Below are 20,359 nucleotides of genomic sequence, written 5' to 3' on the forward strand. Positions count from 1 at the left end.
AAAGAGAGGAAGCAATGGCAAATTCGTAAAACAACGTGAAATCAGGAAAGGAAAGCAGCAACCCCTCTCAACATCCATCGCCTTCCCCATCTCCCTCCGGTCCCTCGTTCGTCGCTTCCTCCAAACCCTAGCCTGCCTCCTATCCCGCCGGCCGACCTGTCTCTGCCAGTCCTATTCCCCGCGGCAGCGCGGTATCCCGACGCTCCCGTTGCGCTCTGCACCTGCGCTTCAACCGCTCCATCCAGGCGAGATCCAGCGGATGGAGCCCCCGGCGGCGAAGGAGGCACCGCCGCCGCCGCTGCCGCCCGCGGCGGAGGAGGACGCGATGCTCTCTGCGACGGCGGCCATGGCGAAGGAAGCCGCTTTAGCGTTCCAGGGCCGCCGCTACGCCGACTGTGCGGTGTTGCTCACGAAGTTGCTGGACAAGAAAGAGGGCGATCCCAAGGTGCTATTGTAACTACTCTTTGTGTTATTGTAACTACTCTTTGTATCTAGCTCCTCTTTGTATCTAGCTCTTCTCGTAAGTAAGAGTTACGAGCTCGTGCGGTGCGGTTTGGGAATCTAGCTCGGAATATAGCAAATCTATGTTGTTTCTTCGGGAATAGCAAATCTATGTGTTGGGCACGTTTCAATTGCTATTTCTTCGTGAATAGAAAAGCTATGTGTTAGGCATGTTTCAATTGCTCTCTGACTGATGGTTGTTCTGTGTGGGAAAGGGTATAGCAAATCTATGTGCACGTTTCAATTGCTCTCTGACTGATGGTTGGTCCTCATGGGATTGTGTGGGAAATGATTCAATTGCTCTCTGACTGATGGTTGGTCACTTGGTCCTCATGGGACTGTGTGGGAAATGAGATGATCGGTCCTCGTGGAATTGTGTTGGAAATGGCCGGAAATGGGTCTCGTATGCTGTTTGAGTTCCAACTGAGAGGTTGTGAGCTTGGTGGTACTTGCTGGTGTTTGTTAGGTGAGGGGGTTAAAGTTTGCTTATGTATGTGGTTGTATGGATTCAGCTTCACCATGTGTCTGGTTCTCGTGCAGCTGTTTCTAGAGCTGTTCTGTAGAATGCCACCACCCACTTTTACCACCGGTTTGACTCAACACCCATGTTAGTCTGTACAGTTCTGTCTTCTCATCAAATTGTGCCTCGGTGCATGCCAATGCCAGTTTTTGTGCCATTGGGTCCATATTTTCCTCCATGTATGTCATGACACTGGTGAGGTCACTTGTTCGTTGAAACTGTTTAATCTGGGTGCCTTATGCTATAAATTCAAAACATAACCTATCTGAAAACAGCAAGGTAAACAGTTGCTTTAGAATGGTGGATGGTATGGTTTTCCATTGTCTTTGTATAGGACAATTGTTAGATTAAATCAATATGGTTTCTTCTTTTGCTTTGGGAAGAAATGGTTCTTCTATCAGAATTGTTTTCCTTGCATCTGATGTCACAATTTTGAAATTCAGGTCCACCATAACATGGCCATCACCGAATCCTTCTTGGATAGTTGTCCTGATTCAAACAGGCTGCTTAAAATTCTTGGTGATGTTAAGGTTAGTGAATCTGCAATGCTCATTGTGCTATCATTTTATTGTCATGTTGATTTGCAGTAAAGTAACAGAAATGGCTTGCTTTTATAAGTAAATGCCTGGATTCTCTATTTGTGTTTGGCTAGTTACAAAATTCTTTCATGTATAGATAGTGGATTCTGTTGTTTATTCTTGTATCATGTATAGATAGGATTAGTCGCAAAAAAAAAAATGTATAGGTAGGATTGCACAAAATAGATTTTTTTTTGCGATACTCAAAAGTTTGTGATGTGCATGTGTAGACAGAACAGGTGTGCTCGTAGGACCAAAGGATACACCCACACGTCGACAATTGTGATAATTATTTATCTTATTACCTTTCCTGCTGATTTGTGTGAAACTGAGGACATTATGTAAAGGCGCTTAAAAGTTCAAATTGTGAAAATATTTAGATATTAAGACATATAAGCAATTTGTTCAAAAGTTGTATGCCTAAGCATTAAGATCATATGCGAAAGGGCCTCTAGCCTAGTGATTAGAGCACCTGAGTAGCATCCAGCAGGCCTGGGTTCGACTCCCCATGGGAGCAAATTAAAAAGGTCTGGAATAAAAAAAATTATAAAAAAATAGGTTGGGGTTTCCCCTGCTGACTTCGGTCAAAAAAAAGCATTAAGATCATATTTTGGCTTCATTGTGCATATTGTTAGAACTGCATGTGAAGCAATGTAATCCTATGGACATCTTCACTGTTGTTTTGGTGTAATAAGTGAGTTATATTCAAGGATATTCTGCTTTTGCTGCACCAAACAGGCGTATTCTTATTCTTAGCAGTTTGTCCTTTATGCTTTAATGTTTTGCTTTAGCAACACTGAAGGTGCTTCTATTTGTCAAATGGACACTTGATTTTTTTTAGCATGTCGTATTGTCGCGATTCTGAGTTTCAAGCTACAGTTGGCTTAGTTTCTTTATGGTGTCTAGCGTAACCTAATGCTCTATTGTAGCTGCTATGACCTTGACAGCAACTGGCTGCGGTGAAATTACGGTGTGTTGCAGTAAGATATGTACAAATAGCAGTTAATATGGGACTTCTTTCAAACACCGAACTGACTGACCTAGTAGCTCCCAAATATTTCAATGATTTTTTAGTTGTCTTCAGCTTTTTTTGAAGTTTCAAATTCGTAGTAGCCTAGTAGGCGAACTTATTTCATCATGTCCTAAACTGGTTGCAGTATAGAGCAATGTTATCAGATCGTATGATCGAGGCTAGTCGTATGACCACTGATCAGACGACTAATCGCGATTAGTCGTCGATCAGGGTTGATTAGTCAGTCTAGTCGGCTAGTCGAACATTTAGTCGTCCATGTGCCCAGATGATCTGATTGACCATGTATGTACACCATATATATGATGTAAAAATGTGTAAACATGGCCATAAATTGGTAAATGGAAGAGGCAAGCAGCCAAGCACAGCAGCAGCAGCAGCAGCCTATGCCTTTGTCCCAGAACTTGGTTCAGCAGCAGCAGCAGCACCTTCAGCTTCACCATGAACTGCTTTACACCACCTCTATCCCCTCCTTGCTCACCATGAAATGCTGCAGCTTCAAGGGGACAGTCGCTGGCTTGCTGTTGCACTGCTGCTTGACTCCAGGTCCAGGCTACAGGCGCTGGTGGGGACGGGCGAAGGCGGGAGGAGCTGGTTGGAAGAGGCGGGAAGCACTGGCAAGGGAGAGAAGGACCCGCCAGTGGAGGAGAGGTGGGGAGCGTGCGGAGGGTGGTGGCTCTCGGAGCGTGCGGAGGGTGGAGGCTGGAGGAGCGTGCGAGTGGCTGTGGGAGCAGCATGCGGAGGCGGGAGAAGGGAACGAGCGTGCTCTCATAAAGCACCGGCGGCTGCTCCTCCCCCCTCCTTTCTACAACATATATGGTATATGTACCAAAACCTAAAGGCCAGCTAAAGTGGGCCAATTCCTTACAAAACATTTCCTTGGGCTGGCCCAACTAGTCGTCCAGACTACTTATCGGATGACTAATCATGAATAGTTAGTCGGACGACTAGTTTTTTAGTCAGTCTGATCAAATCGAGATCCTTATCGAGTCACAGTTTACGATAAGGATGACTAAACGCGATCATGATTAGCCGTTCGACCTGATAACACTGGTATAGAGTTTGAAACATTGTATAATGTATATCAAAACATATCAATATTAATAACGAGTCATGTCATTGTGCCATCTATTTTTTATCTAAATTTTGTACTGTACTCATAGTTTTTACGGCGGCGTGGCGAGGCGTGGCGACCCACCACCTTCACACCTTTACAGCGTCTATGGCGCGCGGCGTGGCGACGCCATACACACATCGGCGTGGCGAATACATACATTATAGTCTAGGATATTAGAAAATTATATTGACAAATGGTAATGCAAATGTAGCTTAAAAGGTATAGTCTACAATATTAGCAAATCAAAATAGCAATGTAAATATAGCACAAAAGACATAGAACTCTCTCATCTCTCAAACTTCCAAATCTCTCATCTCTCAAAAGTCGTCCCATACATGCTAACTCAATCGTCTCGGTAAATCAGGCCCAGCCCACACCAGCCCACTACCATCATCAATATATAAACGAAATCAGAAACCCTAGAGACTCCACCCTCTCTCCTCTCCTCACTCCACTCTCCAGAGCGACGGCGCTCAAGCGCGACTCCTCTCCTGCCATGTCTACCAATAACGCCATTTTATCATTTATCATTTGCAATTATTTTTCAATGCCCCATTGTCTCAGTGAACTTTTCCATCAAATGATCCTGCCATGTCTACCAATACTCCTGCCACCTGTACCCATGATTATTTGCCATACTTTCTTTATGTGGTCTTCGTATGTTGGGTAATCTGCTGCGCTCTCATCTTTCTTTTGTCATAGGACCATAGGAATAGTGACAGCTCCATCCCCCTGTCTGTGGGACAGCAGCAGTTGGGGATTATTGCTCTAGTGACATGCAGTATCATGGCCATAGTAGCAAGTAGTGGGCAGTATGGCCCTTTGTTTGACTTTGCTTCTATATGAAGGTGGTGGCTAGCTGCAGCCAGTTCAGTTCAGCAGCACCATTCTCGTGCGTTCATGGTTTGTGCGTGCTCTGATATCCTCTTCTTCAACCTCCAGCATGTGTGTGTGGGGTGTGGTGATACACACCTGAGTGAAAAAGCTGGCCAACATAGTAGAGGTTATTATTGAGGGTTTAGCCTAGTGCTTACCCCAATGTATCTAGTTACCTACTTAGCTATTTACCATTCACTGTCTAGGCTAGTTACTATTCACTGTCTAGCAGTTTTCAGGTGCCTTAGCATCCAAGCTATCATCTACTTTATGCAGTAGAATATGCTGTAGTAGTTGAGAACTTCTTGTATCCCAAGTTTGCTACTTCTATATAATGCAATCAAGCGGCTAAGGCCTGGTGTAGTGGTGAGAGTTGTCTCACTGAGTCACCAGGTCGTGGGTTCGAAGCAGCCTCTCCGCAGATTTTGCGGGGGAAAGGCTTGCCTTGGTTTTTCCCTTCTCCCAGACCCCACTCATGTGGGAGCCTCTGGCGCTGGGTCTGCCCCCAAGCGGCTATGGCCAAGCTGTCCTCTGGCAGTCCAAATTCCACTTGCCTAGTGTCTTACCTTGCAACAATTGGTATCTAGAGCCTGGTTAGGTGAGAGCAGAGGCCATGTCCACCTCCAGCGAGCGCGCCCTGCGTGCAGCCGCCGCAGCCGCCAACGTCGGCGGAGGGGTGGTGATCAACCCAGGCACCGATCGCGCTCAGCGTCTGGCCGCGGCGGAGGCCGCAGCCGTGCAGGCGATCGAGGCTGCCAGGCAGGCAGCGGCAAACACAGCCGCCGCGCTGCGCGCGGAGTTGGAGCGGTAGCCCAGGGAGCCATCGCTGAGCCCGGTGCGGCGTCGGATCCCTTCGCCGTCGCCTGAGCGCCGTCAAGGACGCGGAGGCCGTCACGGTTCACCTACGGCCGTCCAGACGGTGTACAAGGACTCCGGCATGGGCACGCCGTGGCCGATGCTGACCAAGACCAACTACCATGAGTGGAGCCTGCTCATGAAGGTGAAGATGCAGGCGTGCCAGCTCTGGGACACCATCGAGTACGGCGACCTCCTGTACCACGACGACCGGCGCGCGCTCGTGGCCATCATCGCCGGAGTACTGCCGAAGATGGGCGCGCCGCTCGCAGACAAGGAGTCGGCCAAGGAGGCGTGGGACTCCATCGCCGCGGTGCGCATCGGCGTCGACCGCGTTCGCCGCGCCACGCTGCAACGACTGCGCAAGGAGTGGGAGAACCTTGCCTTCCGTCCCAATGAGTAGGTGAAGCAGCAGATGCACGGCGACAAGGACCTCACGGAGGAGCGGGCGGTGGAGAAGCTACTTCGAGCCGTGCCGAAGTACGCCCAGTTGAAGATCGCGATTGAGGTCACCGGAAAGCTGAAGACGGTGGACGATCTCAAGGAGGAACCTCCGACCGAGCCGATTTTCATTGGCGGGAAGCTCATGTACACCGAGGAGCAATGGATCACTCGGCAGAAGAAGAAGGGAGGAGATGGCTCCGGCCCGTCCAACGCGTCGAAGGAACACTGCCGACGTCCCCGCGGCGGCAGGAAGCAGAAGCCCAAGGGCGAGCGTGGCGGCGGCGGGCAAGCAGAGAAGGCTGGTGGCGCCGGTGGCGAACGCAAGGCGAACCGCGACGACACTTGCCTCAACTGCCACCGCGCCGGCCACTAGGCGAAGGATTGTCCCTAGCCTCAACGAGAGCGTGACGGCGCAGCGCATCTCGCGGAGGCGGATGACGAGGAGGCGGCTTTGTTCCTCGACCACAGCTTCCTAGGGCTGGAAACAGAGGAGGACGTCCTTTGCTCTAAGGCCGACGCCACCCTCGACATCGACGAGCCCAGAGCCCGTGCGTTCCTCAACACCGGCTTCGGCGAGGACAAGCTGGATGGCTGGTACCTCGACAACGTTGCCACCCACCACATGACCGGTCGTCGCGAGCTCTTCTCCGACCTCGACACTTTTGTCCTTGGCTCAGTGCGGTTCGACGACGCATCAAGGGTGGAGATCCAAGGCGTCGGCTCGATCGTGTTCCAAGCCAAGATCGGCGAGCACCGAGTTCTCCACGGCGTCTACTTCATCCCGGCGCTGCGCAACTCCATCATGAGCCTCGGCTAGCTCAATGAAGGCGGGTCCAAGGTGGAGATTGACAAGGGCGTGCTTCGCATTTGGGATCGCCACGGGCGCCTCCTCGTCAAGGTGATCCGCGGGCCCAGCCGCCTCTACGTCCTCCATCTTGAGGCCGTGCAGCCACTCTGCCTCACCGCGAGGAAGGACGATGACGCTTGGCGCTGGCACGAACGGTTCGGCCATCTCCACTTCGAGGCGCTGCACCAGCTCGACAAGCAAGCCATGGTGCGTGACATGCCGGTGATCAAGCACGTCGAGCAAGTCTGTGACACCTGCGTCAAGACGAAGCAGTGCTGGCCCCCCTTTTTTTTGCCAGGGCCAGAGCGGACTTGCTGTCCACCCTGAGCTCCACCGCTCTAGTGTCTCTGCCGAGGCACCAAGCAGTCGAGCGAGCCAGAGCACCTGAGTCGAAGCGGTGGAGGCCGCTATGTACTCGGCCTCGCAGCTGGACAGGGCCACCACCTGCTGCTTGACCGACTGCCAGCTAACGAGGCACTTGCCGAGGAAGAAGAGGATCTCGCTCGTGCTCTTGCTGGTGTCGATGTCGCCGGTGTGGTCGCTGTCGCTGTACCCGACGAAGTGTGCCGCCCCAGGGCACCTAGGGTAGTAGAGGCCGTGGTCGAGAGTCCCCGCAACGTAGCGGATGATCCTCTTCACAGCCTGCTGGTGCTCCGTCGTCGGTTGCTGCATGAACCGACTAACGTAGCCGACGGAGAATGCCAAGTCCGGCCGTGTGTGGGCGAGGTAGCGAAGGCTCCCCACAAGACGCCGGTACTGCGTAGCGTCCACCTCCTTCGTCGTGCTGTCGCGGCTCAGCTTCAGCCTCTCCTCCATCGGAGTGAGAGCTGGGTTGCAGTCGGTGAGCCCAGCTAGCTCAATGACGCGCTTGGCGTAGGCAGTCTGTCGAAGCGTGATCCCGGAGTCATCCTGGTGCACCTCGATTCCCAGGTAGAAGGAGAGGCCCCAGGTCACTCATCTGGAAGGTGGCCTTCATCTCTTCCTTGAATGCCGCCACCTCCGCATCCTTGGTGTCGGTGATCACCAAGTCGTCGATGTAGACACCCACCAGCAGAGCATTACCTCCACTGCCCCGTCGGTAGATGGCCGCCTCGTGCGGGCTTTGCTCGAAGCCCATCCCCTTTAGCGTGGAATCCAACTTGGCATTCCACGCCCTCGGTGCCTACCGCAAGCCATAGAGGGCCTTGCGCAGGCGGAGCACCTTGCCCTCCTTGCCGGGGATCGCAAATCCCGGCGGCTGGTGCACGTAGACCTCCTCCTTCAAGTCGCCGTTAAGGAACGCCGACTTGACGTCCATGTGATGAACACGCCGGCCCTCCTGGGCAGCTAGCGCAAGGAGGAGTCGCATGGACTCCATCCGTGCCACGGGAGCAAAGGCGTCGTTGAAGTCGACCCCCTCCTGCTGCACGAAACCTCGTGCCACCAAGCGAGCCTTGTGCTTGACGATGGCACCGGCTTCATCCCTCTTCAGCTTGTACACCCACTTAAGGGTGATCGCGCGGTGACCACGAGGAAGGTCAGCAAGCTCCCAGGTGCGGTTCTTCTCAACTACATCCATCTCCAACTGCATCGCGGCGTGCCATGCCGCGTGTCTCTCGGCCTCTGCAAACGACCGAGGCTCGTCGTCGTCACACGCAAGGTGCAACTGCGCCTCCAGGTCGTGAGGTACCGGTCTCGGCACCGGCTGGTCGCCGAGAAGGTTCTCCATCGTACGGTACCGCAACGGCTCGCCGTCGTGGTACTCGTCGACGCGCTCCTCGTCGTGAGAGAGCGGAGTAGCGAGCTCAACCGGGCCGTGCTCGACATGAGCTGGTGGTGTAGACGTGCCCGGAGTGGTGCCTGTCGGTGCTGGAGTGCGTGGCGTTGCCGGCTGTGGTGGAGCCGGTGAAGAACTCATCGCAGCCGAGGGAGCGTGGTGCTGTCGGAGTAGCAGGCGCCGGGGTTGGTGGAGGCTCGGGGACTGGGGTAGACGCGCTCGCCGAAGAAGAGCCGCCTACTCCCCTAGCTCCCTCGAAGTGGACGTACTCGACAGTGAAGTCGTCGTACGTCGGAGCCGAGCCGTCGTCCACCGCCTTGTCCCACGCCCATCCTCGCCCTTCGTCGAACACAACGTCGCGCGCCGTGCGCACACGCTGTGTCTTCGGGTCGAGGATGCGGTAGGCCTTCGAGCCCTCCGCGTAGCCGATGAACACTCCCGGAGTGCTCCGGTCGTCGAGCTTGCTGATGTGGCCAAGCTCCTTGGCGAACGCGAGGCAGCCGAAGACCCGCAAGTGGGAGACCGTCGGCTTGCGCCCATGCCAAGCCTCGTACGGCGTCCTGCCGTCGAGCGCCTTGGTAGGCGAGCGGTTGAGGATGTAGACGGCCGTCACCACCGCCTCTCCCCAGAAGACAGCCGGCATCCCCCTCTGCTTGAGGAGGGCCCGAGCCATCCCCACAACCATCTGGTTGCGCCGCTCGACGACGCCGTTCTGCTGCGGGCTGTACGGCGCGGAGTAGTGGCGCTGAATGCCCTCGTCAGCGCAGTACGACGCGCATTCAACCGCCGTGAATTCGCTGCCGTTGTCGGTGCGCAGCACGCGCAGCTTGCGGCCACACTTCGCCTCCGCAGCAGCCTGCGCGCGCCTAATGGCGTCCGCAACCTCTCCCTTGCTGCTGAGGACCATCACCCACACGTAGCGGGAGAGGTCGTCGACGAGCAGCAGGAAGTAGCGTCGTCCTCCCGGTGTGGCCGGTGTCACCGGGCCACACAAGTCCCCGTGCACAAGCTCGAGCCTCTCCTTGGCTCGAAAGCTAGCCCGCTGTGGAAAGGGGAGTCGCCTCTGCTTTGTCAACACGCAGACGTCGCAGAGCTGCCCCACATGGTCGAGGCACGGCAGGCCTCGCACCATCTCCGTGGCACTGAGCCGCTTCAGGGCCTCAAAGTGAAGGTGCCCGAAACGCTTGTGCCACTGCCACGCCTCGTCGTCCCGACGAGCAGCGAGACAGAGGGGTTGTGCCACCTGCACGTTAAGGACGTAGAGTCGATTTGCGCTTCTGGATACCTTGGCAAGAAGGCGACGACGACGATCCCAAATCCTCATGACAACGTCCTCAACCACCACGCGCGAACCGTTCTCATCCAGCTATCCCAAGCTGATGATGGAGTTCCTCAACGCGGGGATGTAGTAGACTCCGGTGAGCAGCCTGTGCTCATCAGACATGGTGGTGAAGATGACGGAGCCGACGCCCTTGATCTCCACGCCAGAGGCATCCCCAAACTTGACGGACCCTCGGATGCTAGAGTCAAGCTCGGTGAAGAACTCCCGTCGACCGGTCATGTGATGGGTGGCGCCGGTGTCGAGGCACCACCTGTCAGTCTTGTCATTGCCGGAGCTGTCGCCGAGGAGGGCGTGTGCTTTTGGCTCGTCGAGGTGGAGGAGAGCTGCTGCGGCCAGTGCCGCTGGAGGTAGCTCAATGCTTGCATGTGCCATGAACAGAGCCGGCTCCTCCTCCGCCTGTGCAACGTGGGCCTGGCCGCGTCGTGGCTGTCGGCAGTCCTTGGCCCAATGGCCAAGCTGGCCGCAGTTGCGGCAGGCGTCGTCTCGTGCCGGCTTGTGCCTGTCGGCGGCGCCGCCCTGGGCGCCTCCGCGGGCATCACCCTCGGCACGTCCTCGCGCCCCGGCCTGGGCGTCTCTGCGCGCCTTGCGTGGCTTGGCACGCTTACGGCCGCCTGTCGCGGAAGAAGGCTCCCCCTTCTTCCGGTCACCTTGGCTGGCAAGCCACTGCTCCCGAGTGAGAAGGAGCTTCCCGCCAGTGGTGATGGGCCCCGAGAGAGACTGTGGCTCATCGCTGTCGACGACCTTGAGGCGACCTATTGCCTCCTCGATCGACATCGTGGAGAGATTTAGCAGAGACTCGATCGAGCGAGCCATCTGCTTGTACTTCTCGGGGACGCAGCGGAAGACCTTTTCGACAGCTCTCTCCTCGCCATAGGTGTCATCGGCGAACTGCACCATCTTCTGCAACAGAGTGTTGAGACGGAGAGCAAAGTCATCAACGTCCTCACCTGGCTTGAAGGCCAGGTTCTCCCACTCCTTGCGAAGTGCCTGCAGTGTGGACTTGCGGGCGCGGTCGCTGCCGATGTGTGCCGCAGCGATGGCGTCCCAAGCCTCCTTGGCAGTCCGCTTGTTGGTAAGCGAGAACTGCATCTCGGGTGGGACTGCAGTGATGAGGGCATCCAGCGCCCGTCGATCTAGGTCGTAGTCGACGTCGCCGTATCGGACTGCCTCCCACATGTGCCGCACCTGGAGCTTCACCCTCATCACCGCAGCCCACTCGACGTAGTTGGTCTTGGTGAGGGTAGGCCACCCACCGCCAGGACCGACGTCCCTGACAACAGCCTGGAGCCCTCCATCGACCCGTCGGTACCGATCCGGGGAGAGAGCCACGCTGCCTGTGAAGGCCGCGCTCTCCATCGACCTGTCCGCCACCGTTGCCGTGCGCGCCTCCTCCAGGAGCGCCGCCGGCGCGTCCGCGCCTGTCTGGGCTGCCGCCGCTCTCGTGGGCGTGCGCGGCTGCCCCAGGAGCGCCACCGCTGTGCGCGCCTCCTCCAGGAGCGCCGCCAGCGCGTCCGCGCGTGTCTGGGCTGCCGCCACGCTCGTGGGCGTGCGCGGCTGCCCACTGTGCCGCCCGCGCTCGCGCTGCCTCCCTTTCTAGCAGCTCGAGGTTCGCGTCGGCGGTGTCGTCAACGGAAATGGAGCTGCCGATGCTGCCGCGCAGAGCCTCGACCTCCGCCGCCGCCGTCGCTGCTTCCGCCTCCGCTCTGGCTGCTGCCAGCTCTGCCGCTGCCAGCCTCGACGCTCTTGCCGCCGCCGCAGCGGTCTCTGCCGCCGCTCGCTCGCGTTCCTCTGCCGCGGTAAGTTCGGCCTCCTGCCGACGCCGCGTGCTCGAGGCGACCGAGCGTTGAGACTGCCCTGCGGACATGACGCGCTACCGGGGGGCTGCTGTGTGGGGAGAGGGCTGCTTCAGACGAGCTACGCGGGGGAGGAGTGAGCAGGAGCGGCCGGAGCCGCTGCTCGCAGCTGGGGCTGTTGTGTGGCTGGGAGAGGAGATGAGCAGGAGATGCTCAGGCTACAGGATAATACGGTTCTGATACCAGTTGTTAGTCGTTGAATTCTCACTCTTGGTGGTAGCAGAATTCTTACTCTCATCGAGAGAGGATGACACTAGGAGTTGGGACAATTTTCTGGTTTATTTCTCAATGCCATACCAACCCGAGGGGTCGGGGATACATATTTGTAGGTTGCTAGCCAGCCAAGCATATGCCAAGATGCTAGTCTAAGATGTCCTAGATGCTAAGATGCTGTCCTCTAGATGCTAGTCTAAGATGCTGTCCACTAGTCTAAGATGCTGTCCTATGCTATCCTAATAGACCATGCAGCCACAAAGACCATGTGACCAGCACAGCCCCACAAAGACCACAACAGCCAGACTTATCCATCATCCTCAACAAGCCAAGTACCGCGGGCAGGAGCAGTAGGAGCTCGTCTGTGACGCCGACAACTCCGGGAGGGCGGCGCTACTTCCTCCTGCTGGTGGACGACGCGTCCCGCTTCATGTGGGCCGTCCTGCTGCCGTCCAAGGATGCTGCCGCGGACGCCATCAAGCATGTCCAGGCTGCGGCGGAGGAGAGCAGCTGCAAGCTCCGGGTGCTACGCACCGACAATGGCGGTAAGTTCACCGTCGCGGAGTTCGCCGACTACTGCGCAGGAGAGGGCATCTAGCGCCACTTTTCGGCGCCTCACTCGCCACAGTAGAAAGGCGTGGTGGAACACCGGATTCAGACCGTGGTCGCCATGGCCCGGTCGCTGCTGAAGCAGAGGAGGATGCCGACCAAGTATTGGGGGGAGGCGGTGATGACGGCAGTCCATCTGCTCAATTGCTCGTCGACGCGGGGCTTGTAGGGCAAGACCCCCTACGAGGTTTGGCACGGGCGGACGCTGGCGGTGAGCCATCTGAAGACGTTCGGCTGCGTCGCCTACACCAAGGACTTGGGTCAGCTCCGCAAGCTTGATGACCGCGGCAAGCCCGGCGTCTTCATCGGGTATGTGGAGGGAGCCAAGGCGAACCGTATCTTGGATCCAGTGACGCAGCGCGTGAAGATCAGCCGCAACGTCATCTTCGACGAGGGGCGCGGCTGGGACTGGTCCACGCCGGCAGCTCAGCCTCGGCGACAAGCGACTTCACCGTCGACTATTGGGTGCCTGGAGGAGCGGGGGGAGCACAAGGTGCCTCCCTAGTGGCGGCTGGACCTACATCACTGGCACCACCACTCTGCGCCGCGCTTGCCGTCACCAAGTCCGGGGAGCCCGGAGGGACATCGGCAGCTGCGGCCACTCCTCCAGCGCCCCAGTCGGCTTCGCCAACGCCACCACCAGCGTCCCCTGCTGCCCCTACCACTTCACCGGTGGTAGCAGCTATGGCCGGTGATCAAGTGGAGTTCGCCACTCCACTCGAGGATGATGAAGACAGACTCGACGCCTACTACTACGATGAGCCGCTACGGTACCGCACGATGACTAACATCATCGGCGACCATCCTCCACCTCCGCCGCCTCAACGTCTCTTCGCCAAGCTGCACCTGACGCACACCGGCGAGCCCGCCAACTTCGCCGAGGCCAAGGACGATCCGGCATGGCGGGCAGCAATGGGGCAGGAGATCAAGGCCGTGGAGTAGAACCGCACTTGGGAGCTGGTGCTGCCGCCGACCGGCCACCGCCCCATCACCCTGAAATGGGTGTTCAAGCTCAAAAAAGATGAGTTGGGCGCAGTGATCAAGCACAAAGCAAGACTCGTGGTGTGCGGCTTCGTCCAACAGGAAGGAGTGGACTACGACGACGCGTTCGCTCCGGTGGCGCGCATGGAATTAGTTAGGGTCCTCGCGCTGGCGGCTCAAGAAGGCTGGCACGTCCACCACATGGATGTCAAATCCGCCTTCCTCAATGGTGACCTCAAGGAGGAGGTGTACGTGTAGCAGCCGCCCGGCTTCGCCGTCGCCGGAGAAGAAGGAAAGGTTTACCGCCTCCGGAAGGCCCTCTACGGTCTGCGGCAGGCTCCGCGCGCCTGGAATGTTAAGCTGGATGCCGCACTCAAGGACATGGGCTTCCAACAAAGCGCTCACGAGGCGGCGATGTACCGGCGGGGCAGTTGACGCTCCGTCCTGCTCGTCGGCGTCTACGTCGACGACCTCATCATCACCGACGCGGAGGAACATGAAGTGGAGGCGTTCAAGGCACAAATGAAGAAGATCTTTGACATGAGTGACCTCGGCCTCCTCAGCTTCTACCTCGGCGTCGAGGTGCGCCAAGATGCCTGCGGCATCACCCTCCGTCAGACGCACTACACCAAGCGAATCCTAGAGCTCGGCGGAATGGCTGGCTGCAACCCTGCCCATACTCCAATGGCGGAGCGGCTGAGGCTTAGCAGACAAAGCACGACGGAGGAGGTCGACCCCACGCACTATCGGCGTCTCATCGGCAGTCTGCGCTACCTGGTGCACACTCGCCCTGATCTGGCGTTCGCCGTCGCTCGTCAGCCGGTTCATGGAGCGGCCTCCGGTGGAGCATCAACAAGCTGTCAAGCGCATCCTCCGCTATGTCGCTGGCACGCTCGACTTCGGTCTGCACTTCACCAAGCGCCCGACACCGCATGCTTCGTCGGCTACTGCGACAACTACCTCGCCGGCGACATCGAGCACAAGCGGAATGCTGTTCTTCCTCGGCAATTGCTTGGTCAGCTGGCAATCTATCAAGTAGAAGGTGGTGGCATTATCCAGCTGTGAAGCCGATTGCCACCTCTACTGCTGCAACCCAGGCTCTGTGGCTCTCAAGGCTGCTAGCAGAGCTCCTCGGCAGACATGTCGAGGTGGTGGAGCTGAAGGTGGACAGCAAGTCAGCCCTCGCTCTGGCCAAGAATCCAGTCTTCCATGAGAGAAGCAAGCACATTAGGATTAAGTACCACTTCATCTGCAGCTGTCTGGAAGATGGAAGCATCAAGGCCGAACACATGCCAACTACTGATTAGCTTGCAGACATTCTCACTAAGTCTCTAGGCAAGGCCAAGTTTGAGGAGATGAGGGAGAGGATTGGCCTGAAGCAGATCACCTCCAAAGCTGAGCACAAGGCTAAGGGGAGAAATGAGGGTTTAGCCTTGTGCTTACCCCAATGTATCTAGTTACCTACTTAGCTATTTACCATTCACTGTCTAGGCTAGTTACTATTCACTGTCTAGCAGTTTTCAGGTGCCTTAGCATCCAAGCTAGCATCTACTTTATGCAGTAGAATATGCTGTAGTAGTTGAGAACTTCTTGTATCCCAAAGTTTGCTACTTCTATATAATGCAATCAAGCGGCTGTGGCCAAGCTGCCCTCTGGCAGTCCAAATTCCACTTGTCTAGTGTCTTACCTTGCAACAATTATGGCCCTGCTTATTTGAAATATTTTGTTTTGTTTTGTGTGCTTTGGTCAAAGGTGACAAATTTAGCAATTGTATTATATTACCGTGTTCAGTGTACACTAATTTTCTTGATAGTTTTATTCTAATGTTCTTCCTTTACATTTTTATTCAGAGAAGAAGTGAAGAGCTTGCATGTGCATCTAGAGAACAAGCTGATTCTGCCAATGGGGTAGGAAACAATGCTCCTTCAGGATCAAGAGGGAGTGGTATTGTACTACCTTTTTCTGCTACACATAACGCATCAACTTATGGGGATGAGTTTGACACGACCATAATTACATTCAACACGGTATGTCTTGCTATGCAGCGGTAACTACTTGATTATTAAGTTTTTCTGTTCTATAGTATCTATATCAAATAGATTTCACTTTTATCCATATAAGCACTAAATATGTTGTATTTCGCTGATTTGCTCATGGCCTCTATGATTTTGCAGGCTGTCATCCTATATCATCTTCATGACTATGAATCTGCACTATCTGTTTTGGACCCGTTGTACCGAAACATTGAACCAATGGATGAGGTATTATTAGCGATTCCGTAGCTTTGTCATAAGAGAACATTGTGTCAACACTGTTTTTTTTTACTCTTACAGACAACTGCTCTTCATGTATGCTTTCTATTATTGGATATTACATTAGCTTTGCAAGATGCAACAAAGGCTGTGGTAAGTTCCTCTCCTTGTCTGCAGTTTGCCATCTAAAATTTGCTCCCTCGGATATAATAAACATTTTTGTACTTATATTGTTTCTATGCGTCTCTGATTATTATTGTCAATGGTGGCTCCTGAAAACGCACCATGAGTGGCATTCACCGTTTGGCATAAAAATGGCATTTTAACATTTATGTTGGTCTTATTATTGATTGTTTATATTCTACTCCCTCTATTCCAAATGATAAGACATTTTGGCTTTTTAGATTCATAGTTTTTGCTATGCACTTATATATACACTATGTCTAGATGCATAGTAAAAGCTATGTATCTAGAAAAGCCAAAACGTCTTATAAGGAACGGAGGGATTATTTGTATTTGGCATGTTGGATCATTTTGCTGACATATGCTTCCTGGTGCCATATTCTGCTACTTCATTTTTGTGGTGTTGCTGTCAGTCTCTTGTTATAGTGATTTTTAATATGATAGTGATCGATTATGTACGTGTATTGATTGTGCTATTATCTATATATTGTCTGTTAGATTTAGTTTGTTAGGGTGATTATTAGGATCCTACAGTTTGGCCTGTGTTAGAACTTTGCACTCTAAAAAAACTCGACCTGCGGGGGGTAAGACAGCCCCTGGGCATTTTGCTAAGATCTGATGCAGGTCAAGAAAACCCCTGAACTCCTGCCCACCCATACACAACGGCACCGTAGGTCATATGAGAACGACCGCGACCTAGGCCGGACCTTAGGCCTATGCTTTGTCGTGGGATAGACAGGATTTTTTTATTCCAGCCTGAAATTCGCTCCCACGGGGAGTCGAACCTGAGGAGTGCTACTAGAGCCACCTAACCAACTCAGCTAGAGGTCCGTTCGCTGAACTTTGAACTCTTGAGGTTAACAGTCAGATTTAACTGGGATCTTGGCCCTTGTTTGCTCTTTCTTCCTTTTTAGATTGGATTTACTTCATTGACTTTTTCCTTCGGTTGTGTTTGCTATTTTATTTGACACTCACTCCTGTCACAAATGAATGATGTTTTGGACATTGACATGGTCTTTGAGACAACTTTGGCTACTAATTTTTGTTATGATGTCTATAGATATATAGCAAAAGTATAGTCCTATGAAACTTTTCAGGACAAATCTACTTCCACAATTTTCAAGCATCCAAATTCAACTTGGAAAGTATTTCTAGTCAAAGATTGAAATGGTGAACTGCACGCAACCTAAAACATCATTTATCTGACTGGAGGGAGTATTTCGGATCTTATGCACTTTGTTTCCATATGTTTCCTGGTTTCATATCCTTTTATGACATTTTTATGCTATCACTGCAATTCCTTGCCATGTGATGATTCTTAACGAGAGATCTGGGGTGTGTTGATCTTGCGGTTCCTACATATTGTTCTGTGTTGGAACCTTGAACTCTTTGTGTTAGTACAGTCATATTTAGTAGGGTCTGTCATAGTGTTCATTTGGTCTTGTTTCTTTTTTGGACCTAGAGTATTGACTTCACGTAGAGGAAGCTTTGTTAATCTTCTTGAACTTTATGATTATTTATTGGTTTACAGGACATAATACAATACTTGGAAAGGTCATTTGGAGTAGCTAACACAATGAACCCGAATGAAAATGTAAGCATACCTCAGCAGCAATTAGCTCAACCGAAGCCTCCTTCCAGAATTAACATGCCTCCAGATTCTGATTCAAATGCTTATGCTGGTGGATACGAGAACCTTTCAGCGGGAATTTTCCCAGATGATCAAATAGAATTTGAATCTCTGTACTCTACTTTTGATGGACATCAGAATTTGGGCAGGCGTATCTTGAATGATTTCTCAAGGGCATCTGCTGATCTCGCTGCTACTGCTGCTGATTTGAAAGTTAGACTTCAGATTTACAAGGTCCGGCTTCTACTGCTCACTAGGAACCTTAAGGTTGCGAAGCGAGAACTCAAAGTACTAATGAACATGGCACGTGGTAGGGATTCATCTACAGAGCTTCTCTTGAAATCTCAGCTGGAGTATGCCCGGGGGAATTATAGGAAGGCTGTGAAGCTATTGAGCACACCGAATAATCGGACTGAACCAGCAATGCTAGCCATTTTCTACAACAACCTGGGATGTATACTCCACCAGCAGAGATCGTATCACACCTCTATATGGTGCTTTAGCAAAGCACTAAAATACAGCTTATCACTTCGTTCAGAGAAACCAATGAAGCTGTCTGCATTATCACAAGACAAGTCTTGCCTTATTTCATACAACTGTGGTATCCAACATTTGATGTGTGGGAAGCCTTTGTTAGCAGCTTCTTGTTTTCGTGAGGCCATGCCGCTCTTCTACAAGCGACCCCTTTTCTGGCTCCGTTTTTCCGAGTGTAGTCTGCTAGCTCTAGAAAAGGGTATCCTGTGTGCAAATGGTGCTTCTTCATGCAACGATGAGATTGAAATCAATGTTGTGGGGTCAAGACAATGGCGGCAGTTGATTGTCAACCCTGTGAACTTGAGAAATAATTTTGATTCTGCAGGTGTGACTTCAGGCGAACATAAAAATTTGGTTTCACTTGGATTTGCTAGACAGTGTCTACTCAATGCGCTGCTATTATTGGATGCTACTGAGCTGGAAAATTCGGTAATCGCATCTAACACAGAGGATTGCAACCAAGGAGCAGTACAAGGATATAAAAGCTCAGGTCAGAAGAGCACTGCAAGTACAGATTCTAAATCACCTTCTGGCCCAACTCTAGCTAATGTAAATGGAGAACAAAAGGGAACGAGCTTGAATGCTACCTGGCAGAGTTCTCTTGCTTTGCATGATGAGATATGTAGAAAAGAGAACCTCAAAATCAGACAGGCCATCCTGGGGAACTTGGCGTTTGTTGAATTGTGTCTTGAGAATCCCTTGAAAGCTTTGTCTTATGCAAAGTCAGTACTGCAGCTGACAGACTGTTCCAGGATGTATGTATTCCTCAGCCATGTATACGCAGCTGAAGCTCTGTGTACTTTGAACAGACCAAAGGATGCTGCTGAGAAGCTATCAGTTTATATAAGAGATGGCAATGATATCGAGTTGCCGTATAATGTGGAGAACTCTGAAAAGGCCTTAGTTGAGAGAGACAGTGATGGTGAAGACTCGGTTGCTCCTTCAGTGACAAAACTAGCCACAGAAGAATCTGAGCACTCAGAGAGCCTCAGGCCCGAGGAGGCCCGTGGTGTTCTGTATATTGACCTTGGCATGACTGCTGCAATGCAGGGAGAAGTTGAGCAGGCCAACTACATGGTGAGCCGTGGCCTGGCGATGTTGCCCAACAACCCCCGGGCAGTGCTAGCATCAGTTTACATAGACCTTTTGCAAGGGAAGTCCCAGGAGGCTGTTGGGAAGTTGAGACAGTGTAGGAATGTGAGATTTAGACCCGGTAGCATAGCTGCCAGCAGCTGAGCTTAGAAAAGCCTCCCTTTTCATGATTTCTGTAGTTTACAATTACCATTATAATCTTTTTGGACCCTGACCCCAATGTGGATGATCAAAGATGGTAATGCTCCTGTGTACCATACATAAGAAATGAACTGTAGCTCTCCTTTTAGCACCCCCCCCCCCCCCCAGATTCAGGGTTGGAATGTGTTGGAACTTGGAACTGTATCGTTTTAATTTGCCTCTCTTTGGACTGAACACTGAAGAGAGGCCAAGTGATCAAAATAGTTTCCCCGGCCTCGTGTTAAGATGAATGGTCGCTTGCCCCGTTGCCCGGAGGCTGCAGCTGTTCTCGTCTGAACTCTGAAGCAAATAAGTACTGCTGTATCTGTGTATGTTTATGTTACTCTATGGGAAGTTGTCCGTTTCTTTTTCACGGCAGGGTTGTTACCTTTTTCATGGAATTTTACAAAGTGTTATTATATCGACTAAAAGGGGCGGATATTGTCTTTTACCACGGGCGTCGCATTTGCAACATAAGTTATTTGACTAATAGCAAATATGATTTTTTTTTGTTTGGTAAAGAAAAAAAATCGAAATGGTCACTGTTACGGCGTCCGCCGTTCGTGCCACTATCCTGAGTCCAGGATCGTTTTGGCTTACCATTTCGCCCGCGACGTCATCTCTTGGCTCGGAAAAGAAAAACAGACGGACCGCTATGGGAACTGAGCCGGGTTTCCTAGAAAATCAGCAAAATGCAAAAGGTATGGCTACCAGAGGTGCTCCTGCTCCAGCTCCGACTCCTGAAAGAGTCATACCAAACATCACGGATAGAAACAGATTCACCGCAGGAGCTGATGGAGGAGCTGGAGCCCTTTTGCATTAGGAAGGAGGTGTTATTTTCTGATCAACGTTGTTAATAACAATATCGTAATTTTAAAGATTTTATGCATTAATTCTATTTCTGCCCAACGGTGATGTAGAATTAGTGTGTAAGAACGGTTGTAAATTTTAATGATTTATGCATTA

At 52.7% G+C, this 20,359-nt stretch overlaps 1 protein-coding gene across 1 annotated transcript; it reads left to right on the plus strand.

The window, feature by feature from the left end:
• The first annotated feature begins 28 nt into the window (after positions 1-28).
• LOC136541791 (uncharacterized) lies at positions 29-19,638 on the plus strand. Its single transcript, XM_066533891.1, has 6 exons — positions 29-445; positions 1,465-1,551; positions 15,373-15,549; positions 15,697-15,783; positions 15,856-15,927; positions 17,489-19,638. Exons 1-6 carry the CDS (start codon positions 260-262, stop codon positions 19,355-19,357), a joined length of 2,478 nt encoding a protein of 825 aa, XP_066389988.1. The 5' UTR covers positions 29-259; the 3' UTR covers positions 19,358-19,638.
• The last annotated feature ends 721 nt before the right edge of the window (positions 19,639-20,359 follow it).

This window comes from Miscanthus floridulus, chromosome 3, assembly GCF_019320115.1.
Source record: "Miscanthus floridulus cultivar M001 chromosome 3, ASM1932011v1, whole genome shotgun sequence".
In the NCBI taxonomy this organism is placed as follows: Eukaryota; Viridiplantae; Streptophyta; class Magnoliopsida; order Poales; family Poaceae; genus Miscanthus; species Miscanthus floridulus.

Bases quoted from the DNA above. Each gene is read 5' to 3' on its own strand.
- LOC136541791 (XM_066533891.1), top strand. From the start codon at position 260: ATGGAGCCCCCGGCGGCGAAGGAGGCACCGCCGCCGCCGCTGCCGCCC. The intron at 1,552-15,372 runs GTTAGTGAATCT...ATTTTTATTCAG, and splicing joins AAATTCTTGGTGATGTTAAG to AGAAGAAGTGAAGAGCTTGC. The intron at 15,784-15,855 runs GTATTATTAGCG...TTACTCTTACAG, and splicing joins ACATTGAACCAATGGATGAG to ACAACTGCTCTTCATGTATG.